General features: G+C 36.9%; 1 protein-coding gene across 2 annotated transcripts; it reads right to left on the bottom strand.

Moving 5' to 3' along the window:
* Window positions 1–6770: 6770 nt before the first annotated feature.
* LOC115450023 (cathepsin L) lies at window positions 6771–21666 on the bottom strand. Of its 2 annotated transcripts, none has more exons than XM_030177929.2 (7): window positions 21467–21666; window positions 19820–19924; window positions 15211–15413; window positions 12743–12905; window positions 8991–9196; window positions 8331–8529; window positions 6771–7511 (listed from the first exon to the last, which is right to left on the bottom strand). In XM_030177929.2, exons 2-7 carry the CDS (start codon window positions 19913–19915, stop codon window positions 7350–7352), a joined length of 1029 nt encoding a protein of 342 aa, XP_030033789.1. In that variant the 5' UTR covers window positions 19916–19924; window positions 21467–21666; the 3' UTR covers window positions 6771–7349. The 2 variants fall into 2 exon arrangements, with proteins under 2 accessions (XP_030033789.1, XP_030033788.2); XM_030177928.2 differs by having other exon boundaries at window positions 21548–21612.
* Between the last annotated feature and the right edge of the window lie 321 nt (window positions 21667–21987).

Consider the following 21987-nt stretch of genomic DNA (forward strand, 5'->3'; position numbering starts at 1 on the left):
GGTTAAAAACCAGCGACGGCCGATGAGTGACATCATTAATTTTTGTTTACCAAGAATGAATGAAGCAAAAATAAATCATTTTATAAAATATTTTATTATATTTAGTCAGAGAGCCGTCTTAATCTATATCTATACTATTATATAAAGCTGAAGAGTTTGTTTGTTTGTTTGTTTGTTTGTTTGTTTGAACGCGCTAATTCAGGAACTACCGGTCCAAACTGAAAAATTCTTTTTGCGTTGGATAGCCCTTTGTTCGTGGAGTGCTATAGGCTATATATCATCACGCTATACTCAATAGGAGCGGAGCAGTAATGGCTAATCTCAGGAACTACCGGTCAAAACTGAAAAAATCTTTTTGCGTTGGATAGCCCTTTGTTCGTGGAGTGCTATAGGCTATATATCATCACGCTATACCCAATAGGAGCGGAGCAGTAATGGCTAATCTCAGGAACTACTGGTCCAAACTGAAAAATTCTTTTTGCGTTGGATAGCCCTTTGTTCGTGGAGTGCTATAGGTTATATATCATCACGCTATACCCAATAGGAGCGGAGCAGTAATGGCTAATCTCAGGAACTACCGGTCCAAACTGAAAAAATCTTTTTGCGTTGGATAGCCCTTTGTTCGTGGAGTACTATAGGCTATATATCATCACGCTATACTCAATAGGAGCGGAGCAGTAATGGCTAATCTCAGGAACTACCGGTCCAAACTGAAAAAATATTTTTGCGTTGGATAGCCTTTTGTTCGTGGAATACTATAGGCTATATATCATCACGCTATACCCAATAGGAGCGGAGCAGTAATGAAACATGTTGCAAAAACGGGGAAAAATTATTAGTTTTGAGAGCTTCCGTTGCGTGCGCTGCGTAAACGGTTAAAGTTATGCAACAATGATGTATGACGGGATTGTTCCTCTTAAAAAGTTCTAAAAAATATATATTTAGGGTTTTTACATTTATTTATTAGAAAAATTAACATAAACTAAAATAGTAATTATTACTCATAACAAAAACTGTACTTATTTACAAAAGAGAATAATTTGAATCAAATAAACAAATAATCAAGAACACAAAAATAGCTAGCGAAAAGATTGTGAACGTCCGTCCGATCCAACAATTAATTAATGACAGCTAAAACAAATATATCGACGACGCAATGGTCAGCGCGAGCTGGCCATTTTAAACCAAAGAGGATATAATCCTACGTTACAGTTGCAGCTAAACTACGCCTCCCGGTCTTCTAGAAGAATTTGCTAACTCGGCCTCTCCTGAAGAAGGTGCGTCCTCGCCCGTATTGTGGCTTGGGCTGGATGACCGCTGCAACTTGTCAACATGAACCCAACTTCTTGCAACGAACTTTCAACGTTGCTTCCACTCGTTCTGTGATCTTCGATCTCATCCTCATCACCTTTAAAACACATTTTTATATATTAGTGAAGTCAGTCAATAAATGGTTAAAAAGTAAGAGACAGAGCCCTCAGGTTATCTCAAAACTAAACTAGCAGAGCCCTCAGGTTACTAGTAAATATGAATGTACAGAGCCCTCAGGATATACAATTCAAGAAACGCAAAGTAAGAGACAGAGCCCTCAGGTTATCTCAGAACTACACTAGCAGAGCCCTCAGGTTACTAGTAAATATGAATGTACAGAGCCCTCAGGATATACAATTCAAGAAACGCAAAGTAAGAGACAGAGCCCTCAGGTTATCTCAGAACTACACTAGCAGAGCCCTCAGGTTACTAGTAAATATGAATGTACAGAGCCCTCAGGATATACAATTCAAGAAACGCAAAGTAAGAGACAGAGCCCTCAGGTTATCTCAGAACTACACTAGCAGAGCCCTCAGGTTACTAGTAAATATGAATGTACAGAGCCCTCAGGATATACAATTCAAGAAACGCAAAGTAAGAGACAGAGCCCTCAGGTTATCTCAGAACTACACTAGCAGAGCCCTCAGGTTACTAGTAAATATGGATGTACAGAGCCCTCAGGATATACAATTCAAGAAACGCAAAGTAAGAGACAGAGCCCTCAGGTTATCTCAGAACTACACTAGCAGAGCCCTCAGGTTACTAGTAAATATGGATGTACAGAGCCCTCGGGATGTACACCCAACAAACGCAGAGCCCTCAGGGTGCGTTATCAGTACTACATCCGCCGCCCCTTGGGTGCGGAGCGTACCACAAATGCAGAGCCCTCAGGATGCATTACACTATGAGTAGAGCCCTCGGGATACTCGAAATACACTTAGCGCTTAGTAGATCGGGCCGTTGTGCGCGAAATGCCGGCTCTGGGTCTAGCCAGCCCCACTCCTTCCAGAAGCGCAGGATCGTTCTGGTTCCTCCACAGGCTTCTCGGAGTGACCCCGGTGTAGCGAGGATTTCAGCCCGCTGTGCAGCTACACCTCCGCATTCCAGGATAACATGGGAGGCTGTTTCGTCATCCGACAGACATTCCCTGCAAAAGGGGCTGTCGATGATACCTAGAACATATAAATGTTTGTTAAATGGGCAGTTTCCACCTCCATTGGTACTGCACACCTTTGCGGAATAGATTAGCGATACATCCCGTTCGCAATGAATATCCAGGTATGTATCTCCAGCAAGACCTAAAAATTGTCTCACCTTCTTAACATTGTTAGGCATACAAGATTTAACTAGAGCTTCGATTTTATACGCGCTCGGCTTTACCTGACCAAAACTTATTGTACAACTCAAATATTTAATCTCCTTCGTAATAAAAGTACACTTCTTAAGAATTATTGGAAAAACCTGCAGTAGTCCTCAATACCTCTTTGAGAGTTTGCAAACCTTCCTCGACCGTCATACTTGGCACTAATACATCATCGATATATACAAGCACCTTACCAGATTCAATAAAAGGTCGTAGAGTTCAATAGGGAAAATGGTTGGAAGCTTGCACAAGCCTGGGATCCAGTTCTACATTTAATTAAATCGGAACCCAAAAGACCGGCTGCTAGACTTGCAAGACACTGCGAGCTCATTCTGCGTAAACATAAGAAATGATTAGGTCGTAGAGTATTACTTATAATACGTTGGTATACGACAGGGACGTTGGAAAGTCCATATTATGGCATTTTCAGATACTCGTAATGCCCTTCAGACGTTACGAAGCCCGTATATTGAATTGAATCGCTATTCATTTTAATTCGATGAAAGCCTGTAGCCATGTCAAGGCTAGTAAAATAGACGGCCTTGCCCAAAAACGATCTATATGGTCTTCAATAAGTGGTAACGGATAGCGATATTTAACAATATTTGCATTTAATGCACGGAAGTCCACACATATTCTTTCACTACCGTCTTTCTTCTTCACAAGAAGAATGGGACTAGAGAACTCAGATTTCGATTCTCTAATTATCCTTTTGTCGAGCAAATTTTTAACTATCTCTCAGACTCGTATTTTCTCATGATAGGATATTTTGTATGGTCTATAGACTATGGGTGTTTTATTGTGCAGTCGAATATGCATTGATCCAGTGGTAACGGTAGTAATGGCTGTACCAGTAACGAGAAAATTAGTAAATTCATTAATTACACAGAGCAAATACTCCCTCTCAATACCAATAACAGGAGTATTAATATTGAATTGATGCACACTCAATCGTACATCAAAAACTGTCTTGGATCGCGTTAAACTTTGAGCACCTCGCATTCAGGTATAGACCACACTCTCTCTATTAAGTACCAGTATTACAGGAATACTGAAATATTGATCGGGCACCACATGGAAATCTACTTCAAGTGTAATCTCAGGAAATGCAACAGTTAATGTGGTAGAAAAGCTAGACTCAATATGTTCACTTCCAATACCACGCAATGTACAAAAAGGAGTTTGGGTTCACTGAAAATGTTTGGTTACTGATTCCGTTATTAAAGAGATTTGAGAACCACTGTCTATAAGAATATCTACAGGAACCCCTTGTACCACTGCAGTTGCAATATCATTAAACTTGTATTCATTTACAGCTTCGCGTCAAAAATTTACATTACATTTTCCGCGTGATTCAATACGCTGTTTTGCGAAACAATCTTCAACCTTATGACCTATCTTTTTGCAAAAACCACACGGTTCAGACCTTAATACTAAGCTATCTGTATAAAACCGCTTCGAAGTTGACGACTGATTTTTATCAGATTCGTTATTTTGTTTAAAACGTTTAGAGCAAGTGGTCTGTTTATGTCCAAACTCCCCACAAGTAAAACATTTTGACTTAGCACCTGAATTATCTTTTTTGTGCGAATAGTTTTTATTGTTAGGCTTATTATTAGGACGTGATTTGATCTGTGCATTCGAATAAGGTTTAATATAAAACTGATAAAAAGCTAACTATATCACAAGGTAATAAATTCGTATTCATAGCAGCTGACCGGATGTGAGGCTCGGTTATGTCACGCACTATATTCGCAGAAATTAGTTCCTCACTTAACCCCGAACAATTCTTAAACGCAGTAACGAACGTCTAGCATATTCAGCATATGTGGAATACTCATCTGAATCGGTCTTTAGAAGATCAAAAAGAATATTTGTAATATCCACTCGACACGGGCATAATGATTGCAACTCTCGCTTGAAATTAGACCAAAGGCGATCATTAATTGTCCACTTATTAAGCCAGACACAAGCATCACCCTTTAGACAATGCCCTATACGTGCTATTCACGGTCGTCCCATCGGTTAATATTTTGCAGATGTTCTACCTCATTACACAACACATTAAAATCATGTAAGGATGGGTAAAAATTCGAAATAAATATATGGTTGGATCTTACCGGGTTAAGCGCCTTGATAACTGTTACTAGCTTATTTGTCACCTCATTCATAACACCTTCGGTGGTGGAAGGCGACGCACGCATCCACGCTACATGCGCGGGATACATTGCTAGGCGGTGCTGGTAGTGAACCTCCAACCCTAGGTCCGTCAGGCTCGCACGGCATCGGTGGTGTAAGCGAGCGTGCGGTTTGTCCCACGGGTAGCTGCAGTGCACGCGAAGTCACCTCAGCACACACACACTAGTTTTATCTGCATTGTGAATCCTGGAATCATTTTGTTCAAACGCATTTAATCTAGAAATTACAGATTCAAGCTGTTGCTCAATTCTCGAAACGGAAGAACGTTCACGACTCCTAGCTCCACTTTTAATTTTAATATTCGGCATGGCGAACAAACAAGAAAGTAGGGATTAAAAACAAAGAATTTTAATTTTATACACGTCTTAGAAAATGGCGTCAGAATGTGGCACAATCCCACTTCTGAATTTAGGGTTTTTACATTTATTTATTAGAAAAATTAACATAAACTAAAATAGTAATTATTACTCATAACAAAAACTGTACTTATTTACAAAAGAGAATAATTTGAATCAAATAAACAAATAATCAAGAACACAAAAATAGCTAGCGAAAAGATTGTGAACGTCCGTCCGATCCAACAATTAATTAATGACAGCTAAAACAAATATATCGACGACGCAATGGTCAGCGCGAGCTGGCCATTTTAAACCAAAGAGGATATAATCCTACGTTACAGTTGCAGCTAAACTACGCCTCCCGGTCTTCTAGAAGAATTTGCTAACTATATTATAAAACAAAGTCCCCCGCTGCATCTGTCTGCCTGAACGTGTTAAACTCAAAAACTACCCAACGTATTAAGATGAAATTTGGTATGGAGACAGTTTGAGACCCTGGGAAGAACATAGGCTCCCGAGAAACTACTACTTTTATACCGGAAAACTTTAGCCTGAAAAACTTTATAACGCGGGCGGAGCCGCGGGCAAAAGCTATTATTGATATAGTTATATAAAAGGTTGATGGTAAAGTTCAAGTTGGAAACTGGAACGCCTTCTAGCTCCATTAGTGCCCTCTCTAAGATCGAGCGGGCTGGATTGTTATTTTTCAATAAATATGTTTGAGACGATCAGCTAAGTCCGCAGGTTGTAGCGCCGGCGCGGGGTGCCGCACACCCTTTTTACTCTCGGGTAAAGATGGCTTAATAATAATTTACATCCTGTCAATAAGGAATGAATTAGTTTAAAATGGTATAAGTAGTGCTTCGCAAACATTACAGCTAAAATTCATACACCAACGGCATCATGGCACTTCTTAATAGATAGCAGAAGGTCATCGAACAAACTGGCATTTAAATATACTGTTATTAAATGTAAATAAACTTTGAAAGAATTCTCGAGTTTTCATAATATAATATGCAAAAAACCTTTTCCCCAACCTAACATTAAGTACTTATCATTTGCGGAAACATGCAAATGGTTTAAATATTATATTATGATATTTTACTATAACTTGCAGCGTTGGCCATAACATTTTTAACCATTTCGATAACGGTTTAACATTCGTGGATGTACGTTCGTACTATGTAAATAGACAATGTACATGTGTGCTGAGTACAGTGGGATGTGTGTTTGTTTTCCCAAAAAAACTTTTTTTTATTTTGTGATATTTTTCACTATAGTTAAGGGTTAATAGGTATACATGTGCGTGAGTGTCTTTCTGATTGTAAGTTGCTGTTTCGATAGTTTCTTAGTAGACGCGAAATGTACTGAAGAGACACGTAGTAGGGGAATTAGGGCGTGTAATATTTTTTGTTGTAATCTTTGATACACTTTTTAATTTCACATCCATGGTAAGAGTAATTTATTGTAAAGCGTACTATCAGGAGAGCATGTTGTTGTCGTTTAGTAACGAAACGTCAAAATGACCTGTTATAGGATTCACAAATATAAACACAGAGTTTTATAAAATATATTTATTATAAATGAGAACGATACTTGAAACTAATTACAATAATATCACAATAATGATTGTCGCGCTTGCGCCAACCACATCTGATTCTGTCCTTAATGCACTTCGCTTACACTAACTTATATTACATGGAACGCGTCCACTGATGGAATGATTACAAAACAATTACAATGGTGCACAAACGTCATGGATTCTGTACATAAATACCAGAGGCACTGAACTGGCTTATAAACATTGGAAGCTACAGGCGACACTCGCCGCCGCACATCGTGTGTACGAGTCGTACTCGGTGCGCGTGAGTATCTAATACTGAAACCACGTCAACACATCAATTATTTCCTTAGAACTTAGATATTGAATATTTTCGTACAACCAGTTCGAAAATCGAGACCCAAAACATTTGTTGTTCCTGTCACGCGTGTGCGTGAGGGAATAAAATGCGATTTCGGGCTCCGTTGTTTAAATTGAGATGTGCGGTCCGATCGTGAAGCGAGTGTAATGGTGCCGCGGGTGTTGCGGCATGTTGCGGCATGTTGCGGCGTGTTGCGCGTGTTGCGGGTGTAGCAGGTTAGACGAGCGGGTAGGAGGCGTCGGTGGCGATGCCGCAGTGGTTGTCGCGGTTGCGCGCCATCTTGATGTATCCGAGCTCGCCCCACGTGCGGCTCCACGAGTTCTTCACGAGCCAGTAGTCGCCGCCGGCCTCGTCCGTGCCGTACCCCACCACCAGCACCTGCACAATACATGCTGAATATTAATACCGCCACTCAATACTCACCGTTGCACACATATCTACTTAGTGTTATAATTTAGGTACATATTGGGAGAGCTATTGTAAAAGTTGCCCCAAGCCAATAGCTATACTTCGCACCTATAACAATAAATAGTTAGGTCATTAATGGACATTACATTCGAACTACACTGAATTTACCGAGACCCAGTGTAGTAACTTTGCCAAGTCAGAAAATAAATTAAGATGTCATAAGTAATCGAGTTGGCGGCTCGGTATCAGGGTGGCGACACACACAGGTCACGGCGACCGCTGATAAGAGACTACGTGCGACCCACTGACACGATGATTTGCAAAGTGTTAAATAGGTACCTCTCACATAATCGTCCTGTTCATAGTTTGACGTACTAGCAACAAACTACTTGGCCTCCGTTGTTGGAAAACCAATTCCCAGCAATACATTTTAAAATCACAGACTGAGGTAAAAGGACAAAAACCACTGTTCATAGCTTATTTATATACTGGTTCTGAATTTGCACAAGATTCATTTATTATTGTAGATATTAAACCATTTTGTTTTGTCTTCATCACTTCTGATGACGCTTCTGTAACACCTTAAGTATTTCTTTACAATATAAACGGTGAGGTAATAATGCGTGGTATAACTACAGCAATCGTTTTTAAGGTCGCCATATTGCTATCCTCTATATAACATTATGTAAGCAACGGTATGTGTTTTAGTTTGGTGAGTTTTATCAGACTATCAGGCCAGCCAGTTGGTCCCTGGCGTGCAAGTAGTATCGCGGAGCCTGCGGTACTTACGCCGTGGTCGAGGTCAGTGGAGGAGCACTCCGTGTCGTAGTAGACGCCGCCCGAGTAGAACTGGAAGCTGTTCTGCGAGGCGTCGATGGCGACGGACACGGGGCCCACGGTGGCCACCGCCTGCATCAGCTTCTCCTCGTCACCTGAGGGGATGTCCACGAAGCCCACGTCTTCAGCGCCAGAGTTCTTCGGGTTGTACCTGGGACAAGCACACTCGTCATACACTTAAACACACTAAACTATTTTATTTTTTTGGTTGAAGTTCACTTTTATTTGTAGTGATTTAAATTTGGTGTGCCGATGAGAGAAAATAAACTGCTAAAAATATCTAGCTATTAGTAAGTCTCTCCTGAAATAAATAATTTTCAACTATCTTATTTTGTATTTGATGTTTTGTAGGTATTGAGGAGTTTGAACAAAAGGACTAATGTATAATTAGCCAACGATGGAGCCACAATCTAAAAATCGAATTGAATGTATAATTATGTATGTGAATAAAATGCGATTAACCGGTTATCTATAATTATTTCGTGCAGCACCAGATGTATTTCTGAGCCTGTTATGCTAATTTAAAACTGATAACAGTCATACGAGCAGTTTTCAACACTAGTGATGTGAAGGAGCAGCACGCTGCGTACGAGTTGATGTATCGTGTGGTACCTGCACTTGTCGTCGACACCCTCGTACGGGTAGGTCTTCTCCGTGTCGATGCCGCCGTTGTCCTTGATGTACTTGAAGGCGTTGTCCATGAGGCCGCCGTTGCAGCCGTTGTTGCCGTACGTCGACGAGCAGTCGATCAGGTTCTGCTCCGACAGCGACACCAGGTATCCGGACTTGCGGAAGTGCTGGCCTTCCAGAGCGCCCGTCTAATGATAAAAAAAATATTTTTACACTTACTAGCCTAGTGTCACACTGTAGTACCGTCTAAAACGTATCTGCTGCCTAAAATAGAAATGCTCACGCCCCTTCCACTGCAAAGAAGAGGAAGCCAAGTGGCTCACTAAGTTTCCTAACTAATATTTAAAAAATGAGTGTATATTTGTTACTACATCTTCACGTCATTACTATTCAAACCATTAATCAGGTCACTGCATATACATATACATTATGGAGGCCACAAAAGTACATAATATGGAACCTTTCATCCAGAAAAAAGCACTCTTCCGAGGGATAGACATTGATTGACAAAATTTACATGAATCCTTTACATGTAACTCCTGCTCAGAATGGCAATGGTCTAAAACAACGTATAGATCATTCTATGTGTTGCAAGCTGCGGGGCCTGTGTCAGTGTGAAGCACAGGCAAAGGATAGTTAGACGATAAATATTAATGATTCGAAAGATTTGGACCTATGTGTATGTAGATAATAGATAATATAGATACTTGTGTACCCACTACCCTAATTTTTTTTATTAATTCTTATTATAATACGTAATTATGTTGTGATTATAATATATTTAAATAAGTGCAATTAAATTATTAGAAAGATCAAACGCCTACTTATTACTTTTTGTACTATTTTTTGTTATAATATTACAATTTTAATGCCTTGTGTCCGATCTCGTTAAGAAGATTTATTAATTTAATATATAGTCAAGTGACATGCAATATGATGCCAGTGTATCTTGTACATCGGTCAGATTTAAAAATAGAAAAGCAAAAAGTTGTTAAGTATAAACAACAAAAAAACTCGCCAGCAAAGACATTAAACAATATAGTTAGTTATAGAAATGACATCGATATCAATTTTGTGCTCCAAAAGTTAGTATCCATTGATAATAAGTCGTTGTATAATATGAAATGCCCGTGAAACAAAAATAACATATTTACAAAATATAATATGCTTGTATGTGCATTAAAAAATATGAATTACTTTACATTTTTTTTTATTCCACTGTAGATTGAGTAAACATCGCATGAGCACAAAATTCTTGTATGACAATCTTTTCAATATCCGCTCTATAATCTTAAAACTCTTTGGTCGTCAGAAATAATATTATTATCTTGGAGTATCAGTTCGTGCATGTCAACTAATATAGATATTATGTATTAAGCATGACAGCCATCAAACATTATTAATAGATTTAGCCTCCTCAGAATGTCTTCTAATCAAAACTATAATTACACTACAGAGATAATTAAATTCTAAATTAACATTTAAAACGAAAAGCGATATTTTTAAATAAGTATCTATATTTAGAAAAGATTTCGTTTTGTAAATAAATATGACCTTTAAGGTGGTAGCTCAAGTGGTATTTCGGCATTTAAAATTTAATATGACGAAATTTTAAAGGCAGAAATATCCATGATTATTAATTATTTTTACATTTTTCTTTCAACTGCGAGAACTAATCACTAACTAGACGTGAATTTAAATTCTTTACTTGCCAATACTTGTTTAGTTACCCAGATTAAAGGTGAAACAAAATGTATGAAAATGGACCTTGAGCTACCACCTTAAGTTTTAGTGTATTAAAACCAAGTGTATCTGTTACATTATTGCACAATAACTTATTCCAAAAAAGGGGCAAAACAAAGGGCTGGTAGATGAAAATACTTGTTTAGCGGCCGTCAGGCGCGACGATGTTTGGACCCTTATATTGCTAGGTTAATTTTGTAACTCTTTAAAGGACTTTTCGTGCCACACTTTAAACTTGTAACACCCATCTCTACGTGTGGGTCAAAAGAATAGCGCTCCGTCGACTCACGATCCAATACAATATCTTGCATAGAGAAACTTTACAGAACGACTGGCTATTCCCATTCGGGTCTCGGTGAGAAGATAAAAATAGCAAAATAAGTATCAAATGATAATTAAAGAGCCCGCTTTACATTCTTTTTTAAGGCATCCAGTTTCTCGGCATAAAATCCACTTCGATATGAATGTCTTCGATAATAATAAACTTTATAATCCATTTTATATGTTCAGTGACCTGTATGTAGTCAGAGTCCAGTCGAACATTCCGCCGACATGCTACGACGGCAGACATCGACGTTCGCGTGACAGCGATAATTCGATTACCTACCTACACGAGGTAATTGTTAGCGCTCGATCTCATACAGGTTGTATTGATTTACCACTCTCAATAATTAATTATTCCATTAATTCTAGTAGGTGAAGATTCTAGTTGAAAACCAGCGCCAGGCACACTTTGCCGGGAATTAGTGCTGAACTGGCACCTTTTCGGCAGTATTATGGGATGCACGTTGCCCGAAACCTCTCTGTATTTTTGTATCTTGTCAATGTTTGTGTGCGTTCCAGTATATTGTGCCAATAAATGTTTTTTTCTATTATATATTCTATACACTCTTACTATCTGATATTGGTAAGTATATGTTGTAACTGTGACACATAATGTGTTTTCTTTTTCTTTTCTTTATACAATAGAAATCATAAATAACAAGGAAGCAAGTTTGAAGGAATAAAACTTGTTATTAGCCGCTGATTAATAAGGCGGTGGTAACTACTAACTACCCAGCGGTCAGTATTTATAATCTCTGTCTTTATGTTTTCGATTATTTCACCATTAAATCCAAAGAGTAAAATTATAATAAGAAACTATTAAAAGTTAAGCTGCGGAAGGATATTTTCACGAAGCAGAGGCGTGTACAGAAAAAATCGCGCACATCCACTAGATACATGTGCCAGCGACCAGACATATGGAAATGGTAATCCAAGTTGTTTTTGTTAAAATTCACTTTTTGCTCGATTAGATCTATCTGCATAATTTAGTTGAATTACTTTCCTGTAGGTAAATGTTAATCGACAAGGAAATCTATTTTTTACGATATATTTAAAAATACTGAACATTAAATTCCCACATCATAATTTTAGCAGAATATTTGTGTAGAATATGTTTCAATAGAATTTAGCAATAGTACGTATTTATTACACGCACCGATGTGTGATTTTTTAAATTACTATCCTCTGGGTATTTCCCGCGATACGTCATTTCTACGGAGCAGCGGCGTGCACTGTGTGAACTAGCCAAGCACAATAGGTTGCGGTTTACGGATATCAAGTTTTTTACTGGCGATTCCGATAGGTACTATTATCTGATGCCTCAGGGCAAAGAAAATAAAGTTAGACTAAACTGGTTAAAAGAGGCTGACGAATACACTTGGCTTCACTTTGGAACACATATACCAGTCCAGATAGAATTCTACTGATGGGAGATGCGTAGCCTTCGCCAGGAGCCACAATTATGCCGGCCCATTTGACGGTTCAAATGGCGTCCCATTTGAACCGTATTGAATATACACAGACTGGGATCAGTCTGTGTATATTCGGTAATATACACAGACTGATCCCAGAACGCTAAACTTTCGTGGACAGCTGCGGCGGGTTTCAGCATCTTATGCACAGCGGTGGCTATCCGGGCGGATATTTGGTGTAGACGGTATACTCACGGTGCTGAAGGCCCAGCAGGAGCCGCACTTGCCCTGGTCCTTGACCTCGGTGACGGCGCCCTTCTTGGTCCAGTCGACGTGGTCGGGGTACTTCACGTGCGCCGGCGGGATGAACGTGGCGCCGCGGACGTCGTGCTTCTTGCCGTAAAGACCCTTGTTGTGTCTACACAGTACAAACAGACAGACATACAATAAAGGAAAGTCAGTTTATACCTCTATCTTCTAAGAATAAAGTAGGGGGGCTCCTAGTCCGGGTCACGAAACGTGATAAATGTGATTGAAAATATACGGAAAAAAAATCTAAATTGTAAAATGTAGGGATATTGTGACTGCATTTTCGGATGACCAACACCTCAGTCCGCTCAGTGACCATGAAGACTGCGAAGTCTTCGAAACGTCGACAGAAAAATCATCATTTAAAAACCGCAAAAAAATCCGAATAATTGTTTTATTTCAATGTCTAACAGTCGCGTCAACATTAATCATTGTAATAGAACCCCTAGTCATAACTGATTACGAATACAAATTTCAATACCGGTCAACTAGTTTGTTTTTCCGAAGCAAAAAAGATACAATTTTCCTTATTCGACAGAAACGACTTCCTCCAGTTGCTCGGTGGAAGGTTTTATGATACAAAAAATAACTAACAATTTTAAAGCTGAATATTTAAAATAAACTACAATCCTGTAGGTACGTAATACTAATTATATAACTAAATATTAGCGGTGAGTAAGTCTAGCCTAGTACATTACAGAGCACCGAGCGCGTCTGTTGTATAAACATTTTGTAATAATACGTTATCCGATTATAGTTGTATGCAAATGATAGCCGCGACAAACCCATTGTAATAGCAAGCAGAAAAACACTGTTTTTATAGATAATAGTAATGTCTTTTCTGGTTATTACTGGGTAAACCAGAGAGGGTGAAAGCCTTTTTAATAGCGTATATGCGGGGGTCAAGCCCCGATAACACGTCCAAGTACGTGTCCCTAAGTTAATCAATAATTTAATAAAACAACAATCGGTCACACTTCGCGCGATTGCGTTTACAATTACTTGGTAAATGGTTTTAATATTTTTTTTTAATTTGTTCCGCCGCGGTGATTTCATTGCATCTGAATGTTATCGATGTACTTTACACAAGCTTCTGTTCGCTGCTCCGCCCGCGTGAATAAGTTTTTTCCGGGATAAAGGTCCCGCTTTATATTTTCCCGGGATATAAAGTAGCCTATTACACTCAGGAGTAATTTAGCTTCCTATTAGTGCAAAAAAAATCAAAATCTGTTCAGTAGTTTCTGAGATTAGCGCGTTCAAACAAACAAACTCTTCAGCTTTACATATTAGCAGTGGAATTTAGTTGTAAAACTATAATCGGCACCATCTCATTACCAAAATAAAGTTATAATTTGAAACCGACAGTCGACACCTTCATATCTGATACAATAGGCAGTTGAGAAAATACGCGAACAATGGTTCATACATTTAATTCGTACGAAAACATGATAGGACGCAAGCTTATATCGATCAATCATATTATGTATTTTTCGAGTTAAAATACAGTTATTACATTTCCCACTTTTTTACAGAGACATGTAGGTATATAGTCCTATTGCCATGTAGAGAGAACAATTTAGTGCATTGTATGATCAGGCGAGTTTAGCACTCGCGTCATATTGTGAATCACAATATTATACATATTTTAAGCAAAAATAATTTCTTTGTTTGACGAGTCATTAGCGTCAAAGCGAGCAATAATTGCAAATCATGTTAGAATGAATTCAGTGGCAAGGCAAATAAAGTACAGATTTGCATGTTTCATTATTATTTGCGTATAACATATCCACTGCCACAAATTAAATATATAGTAGTTACATTTTCCGCATAATTATTACGCGCGTTCTCAATTAAATGCCTGATAAATAAATTATTCACAATAATAGTTAATTAATTATTTTTTTCCACAATAGCACGGCATTGTGACTATATTGTTACTGATAAAATTGCTGACCACAGAAAATATGGTGCAACAGACTCCTTAGGGCTTGCCACGCCGCAAAATCAGTTCGGCTTGTTGGACCTTGGGACCGCGCAGAGAGCAACGGAAAATCACATAATACACAAATATAGTGTAAATGTGGTGGAAAATACACCATAAGGCGTGAGGATTAGGAGCTGAACACCCAGTAATCAGTACAGCAGACAATTCTGACCGTCAAGGAACGTATCATCTCCAAAGTTGTCATTATATTTGTCTACACTCTACACTATACTCATATCAGGTAAACTAGCAGAAGTTGATATCCGCAAGCTACTTTTAGTTTGTTTTTTTTTAGTTTAACAATCATGGCACGTTGACTTCTGCAAATATAGAAGCTTGCACGACTTTTGGCGCAAGTGTAAACGCATGTATAAATTCTTGCTCAATAAATTGTGAGATCTTGTTAGTACATTTATTGGATGGTACTCACTTCGCGGTCCTGTTGTACCCGTTCATGGCCTGTATGAACTCGTGGTGCAGCATGTCGGTGTACTTGTTCGGGCCGAGCTTGTACGAGACGAGTCCCTGCTCGTACAGCTGGTTGTGCTTCGCGATCTTGTGCTTGTTCTCCGCGTAGATCTTCATGCGGAACCGGTCCTCCACCTCGCTATCGTACTTCTTGTCGTGTTGCATCTGATCATAATAATATGTTTATAGTAGGTGAATTTTATAGTAGGGTAGGGATTAGATGGTAAAGTTCCTGCTGATACGCCCAGTTAAAGTCCCTGTTCCAACGCTTGATTAGCAGATCTTCTGTCTATCAACATTGTTGTAGACCAGTCACACAACACACACTTTCATACATAACAATGAGATAAATAACATCCTAAAGTTTTTCTTTTCTTGTCTTTAATCTTTTCGATCAGACTGAAGTGTATTACCTCGTCAGCTCCCTGTATCTATCAGTAGTTATTTTCTAAAAACAATATTTACGTCAAATGTCCATGAGCACACAATTTGCTTCACTAGTTGACTATAATTTTTCTCCATATTTAATAATATGACCATTGTTTAGTCTGGGCCATAAAAAGCCAATTACACATATAATTGAACGCAGGGGGAGATCATACGCCAAGGGACTATTTATTGAATTGAAAAATATCGACATTAAATCATGTCGAGTTTACGCTTCCCAGAAAGGGCGCCAGTAAACGAAAATTGTCTTCATTTATTCGATGGAGTGTAAATTACCTCACAAAAGGCCAGTAGCGACTAGGAGCTTCTTTATATAAATAAACGTTTGTAAGTGGCATAACTAAGCTCGTGTTATTTTATTCTATATTCTATAAACAGTACGTCGTCTGTTCTAGCTATCCCCATATAAAAGTTTATCAATCCCAGTACATCGGTTAAATCGTGGCCAAAATATTAGCCTGAATTAGCAATTTTTATAATAATAAATAGTACCCATAAGGAATAGAAGTGGTGATAGCCTAATAGGGGACCGGACAGGTATTACCAAAAAATCTGAAATTCAGTTTAAAGTAAAGTTTGTAATATTAAAAATATTATCTCATATTTGTTTTTGTAAAAGAGTTGTGATTTGTATTTTTAAATCAGTAAATAAAATATAATAATTATAATATTTTTAGTCTGTTCTTTACGGCAAATGAAACACCAATCACGGCGCATGACGTCACACGTGGGTAAAATGTAAACAAACAGACGTCATCTGGATGTCATACCGCGTTGTGTTATTTTAATGCTTTAAAGGTGTTTTTTGACACAGAACTGCTCTAATAATTAATATTAATTTATACGGGACGTTGTTACTATCTTCCAACTTAACGTTTACAGATTGTTTAATCGTTAATCATAATGGACCGCAAAAAATATCGTTGGTGCGTCGTACCTGAATGTAATAATACTTCTATATCTACCAAACAAATTATTTATTGATGTACCACGAAAAGCAGATATACGAATAAAGTGGTAGCAGTTAGCAAGACGAACTTGTGAGGATCACTTTGATGTAAGTAATTAAAAAATAGTGTTTCGGTTTAAAATAAATCGATGAATATTTCAATTAATTAAATCATTTGTACACCCAGGGAGGTTATGGTTATGAGATGTATTTATTTATGTTTTAGCTGCCACATGATATGGAATAGAATATTTATTTATATAGAATTCTGGTTGTTACACAGTAACCTGAGATTGCCTGAGATTAACACGGTCTATGCAGTGTTGCCAGATCATAATTTCTCTTTACCCCAGGATTATTGGAATTTAAAATTTTACCCTTAAACCAATCATAAATAATTCGGTACTTTTTTTCTATATCCTTATCTATGCAGACGCCACTTCTTTCTTCACTTCCACTTCAATAATTATTAATTTAATTATCTCATTTTATTAGGAACAACTAGCTGTACACGAAAATTGTATTGAATAAAAAATTATAATTGTTTCATGGCCTACAATTTTTGTAGGAAACATCTTTCTCTAAGCTCAATATTTATTACAATACCGTGAAACAATAGCTTTAATACCTTAACTCGTTGAATTACCCCCAAAAATTACCATAAAAAAATACCCTGCTGATTCAGTTTTACCCTAAATCTAGGGTAAATAACCCTAATCTGGCATTATTGAATCACTGTTCAAATGACAAGACTTGTCAAGTTGCTTTATCCACGTATGACGTCACACAAGACGAAATGACATAATGTATCGTTTGCGCGGGAATTATAGCTATTTAACATTTAGGCATGGTTTTATGTACTTTTTAAGCTTTATTTGTGCAAAATACTATTTTTCTTGGCTATTTATATCCACAATGATCAATTTAAAACACCTTCTGAAAATTTGTCCGGTCCCCTATTGGGTGTAAAACGGACTGTCGACATACTAGATACGATATTAATGTTCGCAGGTTCAAATTTCTAAGGCACACACTCCTGACTTTACTAAAATTACGTATTATTTGGGAATTATAGCTTGTTTTAACGGTAAAGGAAAACGTAGTGAGGAAACCTGCATACCTGAAAAGTTCTCTATAGGAATTTTGAGAATGTGTAAAATCTACCGATCCGCACTAGGCCACCGTGGTGGACTAAGCTCGAAGCAGCCTTAGTAGTAGAGGAGGCCCGTGTCCAGCAGTGGGACAGTATTTAATACAGGGCTGATACTATTATTATATTATATTAATACCCATAAGTACTTTAATTATAACTTGGGCATTATTTAATTGGTAATATTTTCAAATCAGATCAACAAGTTATAGTTTTATTATAAATACAACAAAATTCATTCTACTAGAGGTCACGGTCATTCACACTGTGACAAAAAAAAGTCAACTTATTTACCATTTAATGCAAATCAAACAAATGTATACAAACAACATAAAAAACTAACAAACAACTAGTGACCTTCAACTACTCGACTTTAAATGATGTAGACTGGTTTCATAATTAATACAAATAATTAAGTACATTTAATAATCCTGAACCTGATTCTGCAGTGGTATTATTCTACGCAAATAAATAAATAGTAATTATATGGTTGACATCAATTTTAATATTTATTTATTTATAAGGACCTCCAACAAAGGATACGCGACATATAATAAAAACAATAGTGTATCATTATTAAAAACTAAAAATGTGACGTGCTTGTTCAATTATAGGAGACTATCGCATGTTAATGTCAAATATAAACATAATTACGGATGAACTATAATATAGGCTTTGTAATTAGTGCAGTATTAACGTGGAGTGAAAATACTTTCAGTTTTAATTGTGATCTTGTTAAAAATTATTAGCGGCAATTTTTTATTTTCGATATTTATTCTATGTTATGTTTCAATCGCAATTATGACAATAGATTTAAACTAAAAACCTGATTAAACAAAATAATGTATCTGACGACAGAAATTATCGATCAGCATAATATTGTTTATATTTTGATAATAATGCTTATACTGGTTCAGTTTGTTTGTCTGGTAATGTAGATTAAATAGCGGATGTCACATATTTCGAAACAAAACAAACTTCTTTATCGAGTTTCAAATATTTGTGTACAAATGTAACAAATAAACTTATAAATATTTTTACGTTCCGATTTGTAGAACAATGAGACGGATCACATTGCTGAGCAATAAAATGATAGTTATTTTTAATTGACTTCAAAAAAGGAAGAGGTTCTCAAATTATTCAACTGTATTTTTTTTTATGTTACCTCAAAACTTTTGACTGGGTGAGCCGATATTGATGATTTTTTATTTAATATAAATATCTAAGTGCACGGCATATTTAATTATAAAGATAATTCCTGAAAGTTCATAAAACCCACCTTCGTCTACTTAGATTGGCGTTGAATTAAGGAACATCGTATCTAAGTAGCCGAAATAACAATAATAATCGAAGTGCCAGTTATTATTCAGCTTTTGGTAATATTTGCTGATACGGAATGTTTATATGCTCATTGGACTGTGCTGTAAGTGCGTATTGTTTTCCTACTTCATGAATCATAATGGAAACGACGCCGAGCGTTGAACATTCTTTTTTGTAACAAAGCCATTTGGACCCGATGCGGTATAGCGGTACATTCAGCAACAAGGTGGGGCGATCACATGATTCTACAAACATATACTAATTTTGAGCATAAGAATACTAATTTATGTATAAAGCCTCATTTTTTAGCACGGTCAAACCAGATTAAAATATCCAAACTGCCAACAGTAAAACTAGAATGAAATTGCCGTTGAAACGAGTCGCGTGGGCATTCTCGACGGTTGCCATAATTGCGTCGACCTACTCAGCATTTTAACGTGAAGAAACTAATACGTAATGTGTGATGGTGTTATCGTTGCCCTTCCGAACACAATAATCATGTACATCATTTTGATGACTTCGATTAGTCTCTGTAACAGTGGTATCCTACCCAGGTGTACTTTATTTAATTATTAGAGGTCTAGCACATAACGGAATACAATGATGTGATTGAGTTCATTCTATCAATCTTTGGTACAAAAATAACACAAGTTTAATCATCGGTTGAGCAGCGTGAGCGCATGTCACGTGATATCAAGAACTCACCTTGAACGCGACCCATTCCTCCTTGACGAGGTCGAAGAACGAGACGGCGCTGGCGCTGGCCGCCACCGCACATAGCAGGAACACCAAACACTTCATCTTCGCACCCTGCACAAGCAAACAAACAATAATAAAAATTAATAGATCTGTATAATATTCATTTCCACAAAATAAGAAATTCTTTAAGGTTTGATATTGGAATATAAATTCTGTACGTGGTTTACCAGCTATATGTTGTTAAACAGAAATGATTTTCAGCTAAGTTCCCATATTTAAACATAGATTAGCAGTCTGCATCTATATATTTTTGGATCCGACGACGGTAGTAAGGTTCAGATTTACGTAAATGGCACAAATAATTAATTTTGTAAATATGTTTGAACGTTCAACGTTCGAAGGGACCAATTACGACTAATGCCGTTGTAAGTAGTGGATGTCCTTGGCTGCCTGTCTATTGATTTACGGTAACGGTTGATTTCTTACTGGCTACTAAACAATATTATCGATGGGATACAGTGCTGTAGCCAAATTGACACTAGTACTACCACTCGTTGTAAATACTCCTATTTACTTAAGCTGAAATAAACATTATTTGTGCTAAGTTTAAAAATCACAATGTATTGCACAAAATATTTTAATTAAAAACAAACAATATATAATAGGTATTTAGGGGCTAATATATTAATGTATCTATTATGTCCAATACGGCAGATGTCACTCGAATGAGCTGGATGTAATTATATTATATTATCAATACAGACATACTTATCAATTCATTAGACTTAGTACAAAAATAATCTTCAAGCAAACATCGCCCAAAATTAACAAAGGAAGTAAGTAAGTACTTATTTTTATATTTTTCCAGGATATCGGACAATAAGGTATTATTTTAAATTATTATCCTCCAACAAAAAATTTATCATAATAAGACCTTGAGACTATAAGGAATAAAAATGTTAAGAAAATTAGTAATTACCTACACGAAATTTTCTTCTAAACACTGCCGGTTCTGATTCGCAAATTATTAAGTATACATTTTTGCAGTACTTGTACCAACTTTTCAAATGATTAAGGAAAAATTATACTAAATATAGGTATGTGTACATTTTATGTAACGTCTTGGGAAATAAAAGATTCTATTTCAGAATTTTCAATTTAATCGGTATAACGACATACGATTTACATAAGATAATATGCAAATCTTCAATATGAGGAATGAAATATTTACAACTACCTTAAACAAAGATATAATATAAAATATTTTTAGGTATAATTTGGAGTTAATTCCGTCGTAACTCGTTCTATTTACGTACTTAGATGCCTTTGTTTAACTTTGTGTATTTACATCACCTTGATTTTATACGTGCGAGGAAAGAACGAAATTTATGTTTATAATATTCCAAACACGGACGTAATTTAATTAGTACTATTTCCATGTCCTAATTTCATTTCTCTACAAAGGTTGAAATTGCGATGGTGATACGCAGCAATGCTGGTCGTCTGACTATTAATAAAACTAAAAAAATCTACTTTGCTGTGCATTGAGATGAGTCAACACAAAGAAGGAATAAAGATTCATGTACTCATTGATACTTTGGTAACATTACCTTCTACCTAACATAAAAAAATCTCAAATACAGTGCAACTTACCGCAGAACCTTTGTTCTCGTAGTTTTCTTAACTTTCCTTTATTTAATTTGAAATAAAATAATTACGATTTTTATTCCTTACACTATTTGTGCGACGCGTGCACTCCTTATGATGACAAAATCGTTTGTGTTTGTCTGCGTATTTGTTTTCGGCCTTCATGCATGCCTCAAGAACCTCATACCGGATATTGTCACAGACTATACTAAACAGGTCACCATCATTCGTTCCTCACGGAGTGTGTTGTTTGCAAATTATATTTCTGAGATTTCATTACATAATGATATGGATTTATTAGTCTTAATTTTTTTCTCCTCAGTCGCATTCTTATTCCTATAGGTTTATTATATCAATTTTATCACCATTTCTATTTAATCGATACTCGATAATTAACCTAGTGACGAGACAGTACAGTTACGCTTGCCAGACTATTAAGTAAAATACACAAACTGTATAGACTCCTAGCAACCTAGTTAATACTTTGGATTTGGATAAAAATTGAACCAATTGAAAAAAAAGTAATA

The sequence above is a fragment of the Manduca sexta genome, chromosome 19 (assembly GCF_014839805.1).
Source record: "Manduca sexta isolate Smith_Timp_Sample1 chromosome 19, JHU_Msex_v1.0, whole genome shotgun sequence".
NCBI lineage: Eukaryota > Metazoa > Arthropoda > Insecta > Lepidoptera > Sphingidae > Manduca > Manduca sexta.